At 41.0% G+C, this 19,875-nt stretch overlaps 1 protein-coding gene across 3 annotated transcripts in view; it reads left to right on the top strand.

Annotated features, from left to right (window-relative positions):
• Nucleotides 1–6,753: 6,753 nt before the first annotated feature.
• LOC144521253 (uncharacterized) overlaps nt 6,754–19,875 on the top strand; it is a 48,875-nt gene continuing 35,753 nt past the window's right edge. For all 3 annotated transcript variants that reach the window (XM_078255719.1, XM_078255711.1, XM_078255702.1), the window contains exons 1-11: nt 6,754–6,879; nt 8,788–8,847; nt 10,028–10,195; nt 13,960–14,097; nt 14,737–14,853; nt 15,354–15,509; nt 15,679–15,858; nt 16,607–16,729; nt 16,938–17,051; nt 18,225–18,528; nt 19,616–19,731. In XM_078255719.1, coding sequence (XP_078111845.1) covers nt 8,803–8,847; nt 10,028–10,195; nt 13,960–14,097; nt 14,737–14,853; nt 15,354–15,509; nt 15,679–15,858; nt 16,607–16,729; nt 16,938–17,051; nt 18,225–18,528; nt 19,616–19,731 — 1,461 coding nt within the window. In that variant the 5' untranslated portion in view covers nt 6,754–6,879; nt 8,788–8,802. The remainder of the gene's footprint in view (nt 6,880–8,787; nt 8,848–10,027; nt 10,196–13,959; nt 14,098–14,736; nt 14,854–15,353; nt 15,510–15,678; nt 15,859–16,606; nt 16,730–16,937; nt 17,052–18,224; nt 18,529–19,615; nt 19,732–19,875) is intronic.

Raw genomic sequence — 19,875 nt, 5'->3', positions numbered from 1 at the left:
CCGCCCAAGATGATTGTGATTGGTTTAAAGAAATGCCAATAAACCAGAGCACGTTTTTCTCCCATCCCAGAATGCTGTGTGGACTAGCCAGACCCTCCTCCGCAGTGCTGTGGAGGAAGGTCTGGCAATGCGAGACTATCCTCCAAGACATGCCTCAGTCCTTTCCCCTTTCTGGGATTTACCCCTTATTTTAATTTCAGGTATCCTGTCTTGCATTCTACCCCTATGTCTCCTTTGTTATACATTGGTCAAATGGTTTCCAGTTTTTCTACATGAAGATTTGTTCTGTAGACTACTGTAGCAACATGTAACTAGTGCTCATTTTCTAATACGTGATATTGGTTTTTAATTTATTTTCAACAAATTGTATTGTGTAATGTTGTGTTACGCATTCAGAATCCCACCTGCCACAAGAAGGCAATAATAAAAGTCTAGTGGCCCAATCATGTAGTGTAATTAGCTCTTGTTGTAACTCTTGTTTAAGCTCTCTTATGTCGTTACTGATTGTGGCGAGTCCAGCCCGGAGTGTCTCTGCCTGGCCTTGGCCATCAGTTTTCTCCACTGCACCTTCCTTGTGTTCGCTAGCTCTAGCAGCGCTAGCAGCTCTAGTAGCGCTCGCAGATTTCTTCCATTACGAGTTGTTTTTTCAGCTTTTCAATGTTTTTCTGGCTTCCTAGTTTGTTTCCTCCACTCATGCCTTGCTTTCATCTGTCGAGTTACATTTATTTGTGAATTTTTTTAAACCGCCTTGGGAGAGCTCGTTAACTAGGCGTCTATACTCTCCGCCATGTTCCTGGAAGTCTCGAGGCCCAATCATATAGCCAATTGAAATTAAATTAACATAGGCCTGATGTGACCGAGCCCAACCCGAACCCGAACATCATTTCTAAATATCTGTCCGAACCCGGCCCACGGGTCCCGTCGGGCTCGGGTCGGGTATCCATCCTCTAATCCAGAGGGGTCTGCAGAGCTTCTAAGAAAAACAGCTGCTTCAGTGTGACGGGAAGAGGGCCTGCAGAAGTGCAAGAAGCCAATCTGAAAGACCAGCAACCCCCAAGACCTGCGTGTAGTGCCAGAAGAACTGCCACTCCCACCATGCACTGTAAAAATATTTTGGACGTAGCATCGGTGACATCGGTTTGAAGCCATCTTGTTAGGGTAATGTTTACCAAGGTATTAAATCATGAGTAGGCTCATTTTCTCATAGACTTCTATAGAGTTCTTTTTGGAGCCAGTGGAGTCGCTGCCTGCTGGAAATGAGATAGAATGCAGCTTTAAGGAGCTTCAGCATAGGATTCACTTTTCAGACCTGGAAATTGCAGTTTTACTCCCATGTGGCAATTAACAGTCACAAGAGGGGCTGCTCCAGCACCACAGCAACCAAGAGCACTCAAGGGCGGACCGCGGCAAGCGTGGAGAGATTAAATACAGACTGCAACTTCGGACGATGAAATGGGTGGCCTGCGTGCCTTCCTGCTTGCATTGATTTTCAGCGGGATGTCAGGAGCTGTGGTGTCCCTTCATCAAGATTTGGCTAGATCCTGTAGTGCTGGCACCGTTCAACCATGTGACTCATAAGGCCTTTTTTCAGTAGCCGCAGCCAAGCTGGCGCGCGCATATGTGACGTCATGAGAGCACTATAACTGTTTATACTCACCATAAAAGAACTCATCTTAACCCAGTAAGTTTACAAGAGAGACCTGCAATCCCTCTGAGAGTCCTGGCATCCGGTTACCCTCAAGCTCGTCCAGGCTTCCTGTTTCCGCTTTGTTGTGCGCCGCTGAAAAAAATAAAGTGGTGTGCGACCTCTGGTCGTGCGAAATAAATCCGGGTGCACCAGCGAGATCTGTCATTTTGACGTCACACTGGCACACGCCACCTCGGCTGGGGCTGGGATACCGCACGTGTTATTCTTTGTGTCCATCTGGCGCCCACATTCTACGTTATGATGAATCCTGCACAAGTTAAAAGGAGCTGATGGAATAACATTTCACTGCAATTGTACAGAACCTCGTACGTATTTCATGTGACAAATACGATTGATTGATTGATTTTGTTGCCAAAAGCATGTTGTAGTGTTTTAGAGTGATAATTTATACATTAGCTGGACTAGCAGCTATTATGCATTTCTCACAAGAATACAGACAAACACCCTCAGTGATTCTGTGCCAACACTCCTTTTTAGTCACCTATTGGAGGCCTATGGGAGCTTTTATTGTATGGATTTAGCCAGACTTAGTCTTAGCCTTTAAGGCTCTTTTCCTAATAGTATGAAACCCTTGGCTTTGCGGAGACACTAATGAGACACAGACACACATAGGCATCTCATTCTTTTCAGTTGTATCCAGCCCCCTTTTTGCCCTGCACCTCACGAGTGGGGATGTGCACTCTACCACTACTGCTCTACACAGACACACATACACATTTTAATGTGTTTTCCTATCTTCCAGGAGAACACTGACTTCATTTGTAATTCTGTAGTGTGAAAATCAACTTGCAAAGTCTTAGGTAAAACATCATGTCTGCTTATTTTTGTTGTCCAACTCATGTGGTTTTGCAGTTGAACATACTGTACAGGCATATTGAAAAGTCTGCGATGTGTTTGTGAGGGGTAGGGGCGGGTGTTTGTGAAGCCAATAGATGTCATACTTTAAGGCAAAGAGCCTTAAAGGCTAAGATTAGGAAGACAGGCTCAATCCATACAGTAAAAGGTCCTGTAGGGTCGACTTAAAGGGACTGGAGAGTTGAGTTGTCAGTTTTTGTGTAACGCACCAGCAGGCGTAACACTTAAATTATTATTGAAATATCTTGGAAGGGAAGTTGTCTTTGATCGTGCTGTATTACATTTGAATGAAATCACATTTGACCAGATGAACACTATTAGGTTTCCTTGTATTTGATCATGCTGAATCCTTTTTCAATGTAACCTTTGACTGAATGTATCTTGACCTTACTGCATATGCAAAGGCGTGGTTGCCCACCTGGATGTCATGACCCCTGGCTGGTTAAAAACAAAGGCATGCAACACACCAACTTAAAGAAACAACATTGACCAGAGTGGGAGCCAAGGTATAAAGAGAAAGAACATCTTCCCATAGATGTTACAAACTAACCTTTGTCTTGTGTAATGATTGAATGATCTGAGCATCAAAGTTGATCTCATTCCTCACTGTCAGAGAGGGAATACAAAATTGCTGCGATAATATATATTGGAAAACATTTCTAAATTTGCTCCTGATTCACGATTACGAGTTTCAACCATTCAACCATGGCAATAAAACTGGACTTCGCACAGAATACATCCATTCATCGTGGCCATTCCCATCGGTGCACCACTGCTGGATTACCAACCTGGCAAACCGGGATCAACTTCCCTGAGCTTCCACAGACTTTGAGGGTCCCCAAAAACCCCAGGTTCACAGACAGTCTAGCTAGCTGTCTGGATTTACCCTGCACAGATCTGAGGAGCAGTTAACCATAGTCCTCACAAATCCACCGGAGGTTAGGACGCCAATACAAAGAAAGAGGAAGGGGACGGATATCCCACCGAAAAGAGGGACATCTGGCAGATTTTTTTTTGGTCAAATGGTTTCCAGTTTTTCTACATGAAGATTTGTTCTGTAGACTACTGTAGCAACATGTACCTAGTGCTCATTTTCTAATACGTGATATTGGTTTTTAATTTGTTTTCAACAAATTGTATTGCTAATGTTGTGTTACGCATTCAGAATCCCACCTGCCACAAGAAGGCAATAATAAAAGTCTTTTTGATTAAATGACCTGCAGTTAAGCCATCGTATTAGAGAAGCACTTCTACATTAGAAGATTTAAGATTATTCACTTTCTTGATGACAGTAAGATAAGAAGATCAACACCACTCTCATGTCTGTATGCTAAAAATACAGCCAGGAGACAGTACGTTTAGCTTAGCTTAGCATTGAGACTGGAAGCAGGAGGAAACAGCTAGCCTGGCTCTGTCCAAAGTTCATAAATTCACCTATTAACACTTTCATAAGCTCACTGACTAACATGTTGTATCTTTATTCTGTACAAAAACTAAAGTGTAAAAACGATATGTTGTGATTTTAAGGAAACTTGTGTGTTGGAATATTTCTTGGCCAGGCACAGTAGCTCTCTGAAGTCTTTACTTATTACCAGGCGACCTCAAGCGATGGATTTTAGAAAACTTCAGACAGGGTTTATGCGGACCAGTTGCCCCAAAGGCCCTCCAGCTGCCTCCAGGGAAAAGGCCATCCTGGAATTTCCGGTGGCCCCGGAGCAATCCCGGAAGTGGAACGTTGTGGATGTGCGTTATTATGGATCCAATGTAACTTCTAGGCAAGACCCGCCCTACGAAGCAGCTCGATTGGTTGGGGTTAGGCATTGACCTCGAGTGGTTATGGTTAGGATAGCCGATTGGTCAGGGGATAGGACCTGAAGAAATCGGGTTACGTTACCTTGCGTAAGCATGGACGCCTGGCCAATAGTAGTGTGTGGATGCTATTGAAGCCGGGTCTTGCCTGGAAGTTGCGTGGGTTCCATAATAACGTATCCCTACCGAAGTTAAATACGGTTAACTGAGGTTTGTCCATACAATATGGCCGACGCCCCCTTCGAATGACGTCATTGAATACTATGTATAAATACTATGTCATAGAATACTATGTATAGACTAACTGTGTGTGATCTTCATTGAACCGATTATGCTCTGTGGGGGGCATAGGTCATTCATACTGTATATAGTATAATTAATATCTGAAATTAAACTAAACTGATTTGTTACACTGTGAGTCTTCATAACTACTTCTACTACCTGTAGACCTTTTTTTTTTTTTTTTGAAGTTTTTAGAAAATACAAGTTATAACTAGACAAACAGTAGGCTACATACAGTATCATACCAGAAGAAATAATAATAATAATAATAATAATTAATAAAATAATAACAAACTTAACTAATGAACAAACCAGTGCTAATGTGCCAAATGAGCTAATAACGTGCATCCAGAGCATAGAGTCCTTCATAAAGGGCCGTAGATCACAAGATCAGTATGTTCCAAGGAAGGAGCTGTTTGTGGTCCAAAGTCATTCTTCTCCTGAGTTCAGTGAGCACCTGTATTACACACGACAGTCTGTTGTAATACATACAGCATCTTGTCTTCCATCATTTAAAACAAACAATACATATGATTGTTTGCATCAATGTCTTGTGCTTCTCTGACAATACATCACCTATGATACAGTACATCATACACGTTTAATTTGTCCCAGACTACCTGTTTACAGCTGCACGTCACAGTTTCATTTCATCCTGACTTTATTGTTTTATTTTCTTTTGCCCGTCATATGTTTCAGGCAGTTGGTTAATTTTATTCTGTGTGTTTTAAATGTTTTGTGTTTTTATTGTGAATCACTTTGTATCTGTGTTTTGAAAGGTGCTATATCAATAAAGTGTAGGCCTATTGTTATTGTTATTTTATATTTAATTTACTTTTATATTGCCTCTATTCTATTTCATTCCTATATTTCAACTTCTTTGTTTTTCAAAGAAGTTAACATTGTATTGCCAACGACAGCTCCACTGAAATGTTTGTGCATTAAACAACAGACTATAAGATAGATTGAAAAAAGCAAAGTGATCCGCACAAGGCTGTTTAAACGAAGATGGAAATGAGAGGTACAGAGATGAGATGATGTGGGGCTATTTTAGTTCCAAAGGCCAAGGGATCTTTATCAGGATCATAGTATCCTGGATCCATGAAATAACTGGCCTTTCAAAATAAACATCTGCCTGCCTCTATGGGAATCTAACATAGGGGTGTACTTACTTTAGTTGCCAGCGGTTTAGACATTAATGGCTGTGTGTTTTGTTATTTTGAGGGGACAGCACATTTACACTGTTATACAAGCTGTAACCTTAATACTTTACATTGTAGTAAAGTGTAATTTCTTCAGTGTTGTCCCATTAAAAGATATAATGACATATTTACTAAAATGTGAGGGGGGTACTCACTTTTGTGAGATACTGTAAGTGACGATCTCGGTGTTTGTTTCCTCTTTGATGGGAGAACACACACACACACACACACACACACACACACACACACACACACACACACAAATCAAAAGCACAAAAGCATAAACTGTCTGAGCTAATAACGGACTTACGTCTGCATGGCTTTAACAGGTCCAGACATATCCATGGCTTTTATGTAGACTTTTTTGTAGCCGATGTTAATTATTAAACAAATCCATCGATGGGTTATATCCACTGACATATATATATCTATATATATATCTATAGATATATAGATATATCTATAGATATGTGTATATATATATATCGATGCATCCATCGATGGGTTATATCCACTGACATATATATATCTATATATATATATATATATATATATATATATATATATATATATCTATAGATATATAGATATGTATATATATATATATATATATATATATATATATATATCTATAGATATATAGATATGTATATATATATATATCTATATATCTATATATATATATATCTATATATATATAGATATATATACATATATCTATAGATATATGTATAGATATATATATATATACATATATCTATATATATATATATATATATATATATATATATATATATATATATATATATATATATATATATATATATACATATATCTCCTCCTCCGGAGACCTGTCACCATGACAGAAGTGCGCATGCGCAGCTCCCTCCCAGTTGTCTGTTGACAAACGTGACCAATGCATATCTCTGTCCCATCGTCGCCAAGTGGAATAAAATGTAATTTTACGAGATTTTGTCGACGTTGTGAGGTTTCACGTGGATTCTTCATGAAGCTGTGAATCCGGTAAGCACTTAAAAGTAACATTTAACGGGTTCGAGTTGCTTGACTGAGCTTTAATTCATCAAGTGGATATAGTCAAGAGATGCACTTCGATGCTAGCGAAGTTAGCATGTAGCAAGATAAAGTTAGCTAGCTGGATTAACGTTAGCTATAACCGGTATTTGTTTAAATAACTGGCCGAGGTGCCGACGCCCACCCCCCAAACCCCCGAGGCTTTCTCTTCTGGTACAAGTTTGAAGCTTTTGCAGTTCAAATGAGTCGCTGGTTAGTCTGTTTGCATTGCATTTGCAGATGCATGCTAGCTAGTAACTTAGCTAATATCAAAACCTTGGCTTCCCACGGACAACTTTTAGTGACGCTACACTGTTAACAATATAGTGTTTAAAATGGGGAATTTTCCTCAGCTCAGTCAGCAATACTTTATTTCCTTTCTGCGTTTTAGGTTTCTTGAAAACTGTGATTATCTCCAGCTAAATAATGGACTTCCAGAGAAGCACAGTTGCATGTCTGTCTGCAGTATCTTTAACATGAATCTGTCCATCACAATGCAGTCCTTTAAACCTTAACAGCACAATCAGGAACTGTTCTGCATCGGATTGTGCACCTGCTATTTTTTTTGCCTATTGGTCATCCTAAAATAACAACTTCATTTTGCGTTTGTGTAAATAACATAAATTGCACAAAGTTCGATGGATCAGGATATTCTTCAACCATACCATATAGCCACAGTTAGCATTGAGGATAGTTTATTCCACTGTGGTATATGCGTGAGAGGACCAGTTTGACCTGATTTCCCCCTGCGTCACGTCGTGGGTTGGACCGTTCAGCAAGCTGAATGAATTTAGCTAACCATGCAGCCTGTTGTCAACTCAACGTTAAACCAGGCCTTGAATCCGTGGCCTGTTTATTACTCTTCTATGCGTTTGTAGTTCTAGCTACAACACGTACCAAGAGCCACACCTGTCAGTCGGGTTTTAAACAAGGCTGTGCCCTTCTGCCGCTAAAATGGAGCCTGCAACCAACTGTAAATTGAGAGAGGCTTTATGATCATGTTTGATTCTCTGATTGGCCTACATCCCAACAATCACTTGAATCACTTGGCCTACCACTGAGGGCTTGCTGGTGAGGTTGGCCGATGTACTGACCTGAAAGCCATTCAGTGGTGTAGTCTAATGTATTGTAGTGGGTATACTGTACTGTATATGTATGGGCCTATACTGTATATATGAGCCAGAATGGCCTTTTCTTTGGGGGGGAGGGGGCATTTTATAGTGGGGGGGTCTGGGTGTCCTCCTCCAGGGAAGTTTTGAGCATCAAGGACTTAATTTCCTGCATTAGGACACACTTTTATGCACCAATTTACGGTGGAACTACCTTTATTTAGCCTATGTGAAGAAGAAAAACAGATGACAATTCAAATATATCAAAAATATAATGGAACGTATGTTGTTACGTGTCATTGTGCATTTTTAAGTGGGTATATGGAAATCCTGGAGCTTTCTTAGTGGGTATACTGCGTATACCTGCGTAATACGTGGACTACACCACTGAAGCCATTTACTTCATCTTTTATCTGCCATTCTAGGATGCTTGTAAATATTTTAAGATAGTGACATGGTGAGAGAGCGCCAGTAGTCTTGTATTGCCTGCAAGCAACTCTTTAAGGGATGACCTGCTCATTCATTTAGACAGTATTAGTGTTCTTTGGAGGTTCAAACAACCCCAGTATTATATTAGGGCTGTACTCGACTGAAGAAATTCTTAGTCGGAAAACACTAAGTGCTTATAAACCAGAGAAGCGAAAACTGACACAACCAGGGATAACATGGACACTTTTCTGGAGTCTGAATCATTTATTGTGTGTGTGTGTGTGTGTGTGTGTGTGTGTGTGTGTGTGTGTGTGTGTGTCAGGTCTAAACTGAAACCATGCTGAAATGGCTTTCCGGTGAAGAGGGAGAGCCTGGCTCTGTAGTAAGTACATATATGCCTATTTTTCATTACTTGAATGATCACATTGAATTGTAATCTGTGTCTACACAGCGATCACATGTTTTGCGTATGAGTAATCATTTGTGTCTCACAGCTTGTTTCCATTAAAACGTTTATAAAAAAAAAAAAATAAATACTGGATGTAATAATTGCAGACCCAAGGTCCCTGAAGACAAAACGCAAGAATACGTCTGAAATTAAAACAAAGTGTTGCTGTATTTATACATTTGTAGGACCGCTTCTACACCTTGTCCGCCCATTACTTTTTCTAAACTTAAAATAAAACACAGAGTGACCTTTGATTTTAGCCAGTACTGCTAACATCTCTCAGACAGCAGCCATTTTCATGAATCATTTGATGTTACCATGTGCTGCTTTACTATTACTAGCAATGGAAGAGGCTCAAAGCAAACCCAGCGAAAGCTTACGCAGTCTGTTTCATGTGCAGATCGACTGGAATTAGGTAGACTGCTGAGCACAGGGCTTTGACTCAGAAAACCAAAGCTCACACTTCCTGTGGGGGGGGGGGGATCACTGCTCTTCACCCCCTTCCTATTTACTCTACTGCCTGATGAGGTTATCTCTATATTCGATCTTGCTAGGAATACAATGATTGATAAAATTACCTTCTGCATTGCCCCCCATTTTATTAGATACAAATATGTTCATGTTTGTTTCATGTCACACTTGCCTTTGCAATGTAAACGTCTGTTACCCATGCCAATAAAGCCCCTTTTAAGTTGAATTTTAGAGCCGCTTTTCTCTGTGACGGGATAGTCGACGAGACACAATGCTGGACTTCGACTGGCTGTCGAATCGTGCTCCTTAGATCGATATTGTCGTCACCACTGCGTATTTTCCTGCCTTTTGTTTGTTCTTTTGGTAGTTGTGGCGTTTGGTGTAGCTTCAGCGTCTGCTTTACGTTCACCTAGCAATCTTTTCACAAACTTGTACATGCTTTGCGAGCAGTGCAACCATGCGTTATTTAGTTATATTTGGCGTCACCGCACCCCAGATATTGTTATTGCTCTCTGAAATGTTGTTGCAAACACATTGTGTGTTCATTTGTTTAATCAGGATGTGCGTTCGGTGCAGCATTTCAAACCGAATACAGTGCTGTTATTGTGGTCACTAGCCCACCGTCTCCCCCGTCTCTCCCCAGGGTCCAGGCTCTCCCCGTGCTGCTGCTGCTGCTGCTGCTGCTGGAGGAGAGGTTACTGTAGAAGAAATGTCGGAGCGGCTCACCCAAACCGAGCTGCTTGTCACTCAGCTGAAGGAGATGATCCGGGAGAAAGACGCAGCACTTCGCTCCAAAGATGACCAACTTAAGGTGAGGACAGTTTCTCCCCTGTTTTCTGTCTCTAGTAAGAGGTGCGCCAACTGAAAGGAAACTCCTCCATTAAGATCACTGTTGAATAGGTCAGTGTCATTTTACACGTTACACAGCAAAACTACGTCAAGACCCATACTAACCTTCAATGGAAACACTGCGCTGCGACACGTTTCTTTCCGGTAATCACTTTTAAGGATTTTGCTGGAGCTGCTTCCCCCGCGACCCAACCTTGGATAAGTGGGCGAAGATGGATGGATGGATGGATGGACTCTGGTATTCTACAGTAGGGGTGTCACGATTCTCCAAATCCTCGATTTGATTACGTTTTTGATTCTAAGGTCATGGTTCGATTCTCGATTTTTACATTTTTATAGCACAGGTTGCTATGCCATTATTCAAATAATATTTGAATATTTAATGCTCAAATGCAGCCTGTTAATAATATGTCCTACACTACTCAGGCGTATGCATTGTCAATGCCACTATAAGCATGTGGTTGTTGACTTCTAACATCAGCCTGGCCTTGAAGGGGACCTACGTCGCGGCGCATTGCATTGCCGACACGCCGCTCTCTGTTTACATTATTTTCCACCACGAGCACACAGCGACAAACACAAATCAACAGAGAGCTGTAATGAAACATGATTTAAGTGTAGTGAAGCAGCTCTGTTGTAAAGGCTAACGGTGCTCGGTTAGCACAATGACATCATGTTAGAAAGCACAGCCGAAACGATTTGTCATAAAGTCAAGTAACAAAAGTGTTAGCCACGATGCTAACGACATTGATAACTAAGCCAAACGGTGCCGTCACTGCTATCGAACGTTGTCACTCACTGGAAATCCAAAATACTTCCACAGCGGCGACCGGTGAAAGAGGACGGGGTTCAAGTTCTGTCGATGGGCCTCCTGCATCTGCAGTCGCCATGCTATCTTTTGACTGGCTGTAGCTAAGTTACAGGAGTTTGACTCGCAGCACTTCAACACGTGGGTTTTTTTCCACTTGACCAGCCGACCGGACGTGACATGGGGGCGTGGCAGCAGCAACAATTCCATTTTTTTTATTCGAAGTTCGAGATTTTGACTAAATTACGGTCGATTTCAATTTAAAATTGAAATCGTGACACCCTTATTCTACAGTATTTGAAGGAAAAAACTATATAATATCTGAATCCCAAAATTGAAAACTTTAATCTTACACAACGAAACAAATATCAGGATATTCGGGTGCAGCCCTAACAGGTTGCATGTTATCTAAATGAAAGTGCATTCTTCATGATCCTAGTTTTCTAAATATTAGCGTGAATGAACTACAACTACACTGAAGCCAAGCACAGCGGTTCTTGTGGATTTTAATGAATTTTTGGGTGAAAACCTCCGTTTACTTCAGTCACTGTGTATTTACAATACTGATATCACATTTTTTTTAATCTTTCTTTTTTTAGTTAATAGCACATTAAGACATTAACAGAAGAATAGGCCTAGGGAGGCCAATAGCCTCTTCTATTTTTGATGGGAACAAACAAATTAAAGATTACAATTTGAACTTATTAGCATCAAAACAGACATTATGCTGCAATAAAAAGTCACACGGATAAAAAAAATCCCATGTGTTATGACATAAATGTATATTTAAATGTAATTGTCCTAGTACTGAATGTTACAGTGCACGCTCTGGGGCCTATCTGAGAGGGATTTGTATCTGCCTGAGCCAGGCACAGTTGGTCACATGAGTGATGGACTCATGATTCTGCTCCTGTTAGTCACTGACTGAGTAAAAAAAAAAAAGCCCCTAGTTAACTATTAAACTGTCAGCTCAAAGTCTGCTACATTATAGTAAAGACAGGAATGTGAGATTAGAGTTTAGCAATGATATAGTAAATGTTTGGCGTAGAAGCCTTCTTACAAGAGTGCTAGTGTTCCCCCCCCCTAGGTTGACTGCTTTAGTCTGGCGGGTCGGTTGGAGAAAGAGGAGTGTGGTTGGTGCTGATACCACTGCTGCTGAACACTTTAAAGTGCTCATATTTTGCTTTTTGGCTTTTCCCCTTTCCTTTATTGTGTTAAATATCTTTGTTGTGCACGTTATAGGTTTACAAAGTGAAAAAGCCCAAAGTCCACCCCAAAGGGACTTACCATCTCCAACAGAAAACACTGTTCACAAACTGCTCCAAACAGCTCTATTGTAGTCGAGCCTAGAGCTGGGCAATAAATCGATATTATATCGACATCGTGATATGAGACTAGATATCGTCTTAGATTTTGGATATCGTAATATCGTAATATGGCATAAGTGTCTTTTCCTGGTTTTAAAGGCTGCGTTACAGTAAAGTGATGTACTTTTCTGAACTTACCAGACTGTTGTAACTGTTCTATTATTTGCCTTTACCCACTTAGTCATTATATCCACGTTATTAATGATTATTTATCAGAAAGCTCATTGTTTAAATATTTTGTTATATATATATTATAATATTATCTTACCTAGGTACTGTCAGGGCACGCCCTCATACTCTGCTTCTGACTGGCTAGTAGTCCTTACCTAGGTACTGTCAGGGCACGCCCTCATACTCTGCTTCTGACTGGCTAGTAGTCCTTACCTAGGTACTGTCAGGGCACGCCCTCATACTCTGCTTCTGACTGGCTAGTAGTCCTTACCTAGGTACTGTCAGGGCACGCCCTCATACTCTGCTTCTGACTGGCTAGTAGTCCTTACCTAGCTACTGAGCATGTGCGACTCCCAACAAAGATGGAACAGAAGTGAGAGGTCTCACTCTGTAGCTAAAACAGAGAGCTCAACACACAGGGTGAAAAGAGGAGCTGCAGCAATGTGCAGTACAACAAAAATATGGTGTTTTGAAAATGAAACCACATAAACCTATTCTGGTGCAACCTCTAAATACAGTTATGAACCTGAAAATGACCATAATATGAGCACTTTAAAGTTTCTTTAAATATGTATCAGTTACTTTTCAAAAACCACATGAACCACTCTTTCGCATCGGCATGAATTGGATTCATCACTTATTTAAAAAGAAAATATGTCACTTTTGAAACTGGTTTGCCTGTTACTCGTTATTTTCCTACAAGCAGTGTAGCATTTAAAAGGCTATTTTTTAAATGGAGTCTGGTGCAGTGTTCACTCCACATAAAAAGCAACATTTCCTCCCTTCCAGCGAACTTCACGGAGAACAACAAGGGCAAAACAGCATCACCGATCTGTTTAAACCGAATATTCTCTGGTCCAGCTCAGCTAAAAACACCGAATCCGTCAGCACGTTAGCGTGTCGTTCACTACAGAGCCTGTTTGTAACTGTTAGGCTACTGACAACGTTTCAACTGACTTTAGCAATTTAGGTAACCCACTCGACTGTTCTGCTGTTACAGACTGGGGGAACAAACCACAGACAGTTGCCCCGTTTACGGTCTCTCGGCCGTGCGTCGCTAAAGTTTATGGTGGATCCCGCTGCAGAATGAATATAGGAGAAAACACAATGGCTATTTGGCGTTATTTTTTGAATAAAAAAAAGAGTTTTCATTATGCCTGTACAACTATAGGGGAAACACTGAGTGCAAACAGGAACATCCACTCCTCTGCAGATTACACTACTATTCACCCATCCACTTTTTGGCAGCATCTCCTCAATTGTTCTAGTGAGGACTGCTTCTGCACATGCAACGTGCTGCGGCTGACGGGGACCACGCACTTGACCTACTGTTAGTTACAAGAAACTTGAGGTGAAGAACAAATTGTCTGTGTGACTCAGGTGGAGAAGGAGACATGCGAGTCCAAATTGTCGAAGCTGCGTCTTCAGAACAAGGCCAAGGTGACCTCCCTCAACTCACAGCTGGAGGAGCTGAAGAAACAACAGGGAGGTCAGGGCACGCCAACACACAGCAAAAAGGTATACGGCACGCACACACACACACACACACACACACACACACACACACACACACACACACACACGTCACAAGAGAGTGGACTGAACTAACAAGACAGGACAGTCTGGAGTAGGGCTGTGCAATTAATCGAATCACAATGATCACAAAAACAAAGTAATCGAGAAAACGATTATTTTTCAAATCACGTTTTGCAATTGAATTCTTATTTTGTGTTCTGAATGAAAAAAAAAAAAAAAGGTCAAATGGGAAATGTATGAAGGGAAATTTTAAAGTGTTTTCACTGTTTAAAACACTGATGCACTGATTTGTTTAACAGTTTCACTGTTTTTTAACAATTAATAAATGCAACATGTTTCTAAAAGTCAATGAGTGATTTCAGAATGACCAAAATAAACGTGATTTTTTTCCCATAATCGAGCAACCCTAGTCTGGAGTCCATTCATTGAGCAGCAAATGGTTTTTTTTACCACTAGGTGGCACAAAGGCTACCAAAGTCACTTTAAAACAGTTGACTTATGAAGTTGTTATGGCTAAAATGTTATCAAATATGAAATTTGAGACGCGTTTCTGATCTTCTGTCAAATGTAGTTCAATGTGTGTGTGATTCTTTTAGCGTTGTCTTTGCGTTTCCTCTGTAGGGGTCTTCAGAAGGAGCAGGAGAGCATGCCAGTCGGGGCAAGATTGTCTTGCTGAAGAAAAAGGTGGAGGAACTAGAACAGCAGCTTGCACAAAGACAGGAGGAACTGGAAAACAAGGTGAAGTATCTGCAAATGGAGATGGACTTGTTCGCCTCATTGGCTCATGTATAGGCGACGTTGTTTCGCCTGAGGATCACAAAGAAGGGCTGCAAAGTCATGGGTGGAACATTTATTATAGTTTGTTATGGATTAAAACAAGTTAAGCCCAAAAGGACCAATTAGAATAGGCTTTCCAACTTTCTGTCTTGTTAGTTCAGTCCACTCGTGTGTGTGTGTGTGTGTGTGTGTGTGTGTGTGTGTGTGTGTTTCTGCGTGTGTGTTTCTGCGTGTGTGTTTCTGCTCCAACTCTTAGTTCTTTTCGTCACGGCTCAAAACTGTTCTGCCTTTTAAATAGAGGAGTTTTCTTTGCTGGTTGGTGCATACAGTACAAGTATAAGCAAACATATTTAACATAAATATGAAATGAAGAACTTGGGATGACTTATTTATATCCTGCACTGCAAAATAGCAGCATTTTAATTAGTTATTAGACTTTTTAATTTGCCTTTTTCTTCTAGAGGAAGGAGGTCGAGTTACAGCGGCGGCGGGGCGAGGAAATGGACGCCATGCTGACCGAGAGGGACAGGAAGCTGGCGGAAAAAGAAGCCTATATTGTTCACCTGCAAACAGCGCTGGCAGGAGATCAGCCCATCCCACCTGCACCACAACAAAAGGTCATACACCTCTCAAGAACATCATCTTTTCAACATTTTCACTTCAAACTTTTTCACATCTTGGGTTTACAGTATTCCCAGGCTGTCATTCATTTTAAGTTCAACCCCAAATAGCAGTAATGGATGTTCATGGCAAACTTGCATGTTCATCTATGCTTCACTTCCTCAGGTGGCAGAGGACAGTGGAGCAATGCAGGAGCTGCAGCCGCTGGTGCAAAGCCTGACCAAGAAGGTGGGAGATGCGGAGGAGCGCTACAGTCTGCTGCAGGAGCAGACAGACAGCCTCAAAGAGCTGCTGGCCACAGAGAAGGAGCAGTACATTCAAAAGGAGACCATGTACAAACAGAACGTACGTTTCACTCAGCTTCTACTCTGGCATATATCTGCCTGGTTGTCCGGGAACATTGTTAAGCAGTGACGCTTGTGTTGAAATGAAAAGTGACAGCCCTACAACACAGTACATACAGTACATTCTTAAATAAAACAAATAATAAATATTCCCTTTGGCCACTGGAAGGCTTTTAATCTGAAACATCTGTGCAGGAAGTGTTGAGTTTCATAAACTGTTAATGCAGAATTAATGAGTAAATAAAAACGGTTCTTAAAATAGAGGAATTCAGACTCCGTTGTTCTACTGCTGAATTTATCCCGTTAGAGTTTAGTTAGTATAGCTGCAACTAACGATTATTTTCATTGTCGATTAATCTGTTGATTATTTTCTGATTGAATGGGTTAGTTGTTTGGTCTCTATAATGTCAGAAAAGGGAGATCAGTGATCAGTGTTTCCTAAAGCCCAAGATGACGTCATCAAATGTCTCGTTTAGTCCCCAACTCAAAGATATTCAGTTTCCTGTCACAGAGGAGAGAAGAAACTAGAACATATTCACATTTAACAAGCTGGAATCAGAGCAGTTTTGCTATTTTTTTTTTTCACAAAAAATGACTCATATTGACTTGATTAATCCATATCAAAATGCCGATTCATTTAATAGTTGACAACTAATGGATTCATCTTTGTAGCTCTAGTTGTCAGTATTTGTTATGAGAAGTGCTGCTATCTTATGTCTGATGTTGTGCCCTGTGTTTGTTTTTTTTAGATCCAGACATTCAAAGACATCATTATTCAGAAAGATAACCAGCTGCTGGAGATTAACCAGATGCACGAACAGGAGCTCTTCAAGCTAGCAGCGAAGTCTGACGCCAGCGCAGACTTAGAGCAGGTAGTGAGGAAACACTTCACTTCTGTTAGTTCACAGAATCGTATGTGTTGTCTTTGTGATATTGTTACTGTACAAGTATGTCAGTGAACAAAGATCAAATATTTATTTCTGTTCTAAGCAACGGAAGAGTGCCTTACCATTAAGTCACATGTTTCCATGCAACACATGGATTATAAAAAGTTGTCTGTGTTGGTTGCCTCCTTTTCAGCTTTTGAAGGCTCTAAAACAGAAGCTTCATGAGAAGGAGGAGGTGCTGCTGGGTAAAACGCAGGTCATTGATGTTCTCCAGGGAGAGGTGGATGGCAGGGACCAACAGATAAAGGTCAGGAGCAACACCTCTTCACTTACAACCTTCTTTTCCTCTTGGTGTACATTTTGTGATGACGAGCTCGGCCTTTGTGGTGCAGAGTTATAGAGAGTACTCTCCATAGATATATGTTAGATCCATTCCTTCACTCCTCTTCAACTATTAAAGTCTCAGTGTGTAACGTTTGGAGTTGTTCATTAACAAAATCTGTGTTGCCCGTTCACAAACTTGTCCTTTTTCCTGAATATTTACCTCCACCATCAATTTCAAGTATTTCTATTAGCTTGACATTTTACATTTGCGCTTGCATGAACTGGGGTAGACGCTCCATCTTGAAATACGTTAGCCGGTAAGGGACATACAGGACATACTGCTCCGCCTTTCATGTCTGCTGCTAATGCTGCTAACGGGTATCGTTAGCTTCCCGGCCCCCGGCACGTTTTGAAGGAAACATGGAGGACCACACGTATTCAAAATCCTAATTTCAGGAACAGGAGTCTTCTTCTTCTTCGCCCAGAAAGAGTAAACGGATATTGAAAAGAGCGAGAGACCGGCGTCACCAGAAAAAAGAGTGAACATTGGAGCTGCTTTGGAGGCACACACCAAATCCCAACTAGTTAATTATCCTCCGGACCGCTGCAGTCTCCTCTTGTATTAAGAGAACGCATGAACTCCAGCAACGACGGCTGATAGACGGCCTTTTGTACACCTTCACTTTTTGAAGCGTGAAGGCTACCGTAGCTGCAATACTGCGTGGCGAGAGAGAGTTGATTGCGACATATGATCTCAACGCTAGATGGGAGTAATTCTTACACAATGTAGCTTTAAGTCAAATGACGCTTCCCCTTCATATTTTGTTACATTGTAGGACTGCAAAATATGAGGAAAATATTTCATTGCGATTATTTTGACTGATATTGCGATTGCGATATGATTCACAATACTGAAAATATATATATATTTTTTTTTTGCGAGGATCTGTACCAAACAAAGATGTTTTCTTTAGTCTGTAGGATAGGATATGTAGGCCGGGTTGTTTCTGCAGCACCACATTACTTAATTCAGAATGGTTTGACACACATTTTGCCTTTTAACAAATATTGCGCACCCCCTGCGATTTCGATAAAATTGGGATTAATTGCGCAGCCCCGTTTACATTCCTGCCTCTTCATCGTCTCCCCCCCCCAGGAGCTTGCAGAGCGGCTGCGTCGACTACAAGTAGAACGAGAGAGCCTGGAATCCAAGATGGAGGCAGAGAAGCACGTGATGCGAGCACAACTCCGCGACCTGATGGAGAAGCAGCAGGCGGAGGTGCAGCGACTGGCTGAGCAGCATCAGGCACAGATGGCCCAAACGCAGCAGGATCTCCTGGGGCAGCTGCAGGAGCTGAGGAGGGCCTCGGTAGCGGCACCATCTCCCAGTCAGGAGGCCACAGGAAGTGGAAGCATGCCCGCAGATTCAGCCTCCATCCAAAGGATCGCTGAGCTGGAAGGTTGGTTGTTCCTTATTTTGTTTATTCAGTAGGGCTGGGACGAAATGCTTTTTACCCGATTTTGATTATTTCACGATACGTTCATTTATTGCGATTCTAGAAGTATTGCGATTCGATGGGATTGAGTATTGTGATTTTCTTTTCCATCCATCCATCTTCGTCCGCTTATCCGGGGTCGGGTCGCGGGGGCAGCAGCTCCAGCAGCTCCCTCTTTAACAAAAAAAAGTTGAATAATACACTTTAAGAGACAATATATCATGAGACATATTTTAAAAACGTATGGCTTTCTAAAAAGAATACACATCGTCATCAGTCAGTCTGATATTTATTTCATTTGTAAAGAAGAACATCTTTGTACTATATGTGTAATTGTTGTCTAACTCTGTGTATTTTTATTATTGTTTTGGAGCGGAGCTGCTCGGGAACACAAAATGACTTTCAGTGTAAACCGACAGTAAAGTTGTATGGTATAACACATATTTTCTGCATTTTCTGCTTCAGCTCTGTTTTTCTGGAAACCGATATGATGTCAGCCATACCGTATAAACAGAATATATTTAGGTGAATCATTGGTAAAATAAATATATAAAAATAGATTCTAGGGAAAAGAATCGATTTTAAAAATGGTCGCAAATAATATCGCGATACCTACGAGCCCTAATATTCAGTCTCACTGTTTCCAGAAGAAATACAGAGGAAATGTCATGGTGGTTTAAGACGCTCACGTATTTCTTTAAGTCAAAAAACAGTAAAGAAGAACACATGAGAGCGTTTTTTGTTTTTTGCAGACATTCAACAGAAAATACCCAGAATACCCAGACCAGTTTAAACTGATTTTCACCCAGTTCTTAAGCCAGCATCTATCCAAAAGTTGTGTTTTTAACTCCAACAAGACACAATACACCCATATCTTTGGTATATTAAATTGTATACACGTGTAAAGTATGCACAAATAAAACAATGAGGCCTATTTATTGTAATGGCAATACATTTAAATCTGTGGGATGTCTTTAGAAACCATGTTTACCTTCCTATAGCCTTGAATATCACAGTTCCATCTGACTTTCTCTCTCTTCATTTGTTGCAGTTCAAGCAAAGCAAAAAACGGACGAAGCGAGCAGATCAGAGGCCAAGTTCCTGAAAATGAAAGCCTGGTCTAAATCTCGGATCAGACAGTTGGAAGAGGAGTTGAAGAAAAGCCATGTGAGACGATGACAAAATGTTTAGATTCAGTTTTCAAAAATGTATAGTTATTATGCTCCCTGCTAGCGATTCCCTGATATTTCTTTCTCTTCATTAAAATGCACACCTAATAGTTACTGTGACATCAAAAGTACGTTTTTCTTT

Source organism: Sander vitreus, chromosome 1, assembly GCF_031162955.1.
Source record: "Sander vitreus isolate 19-12246 chromosome 1, sanVit1, whole genome shotgun sequence".
NCBI classification, from domain to species: domain Eukaryota; kingdom Metazoa; phylum Chordata; class Actinopteri; order Perciformes; family Percidae; genus Sander; species Sander vitreus.
Note: the sequence above shows the minus strand (reverse complement) of the source record. Positions and strands in the feature narration are given on the sequence as shown.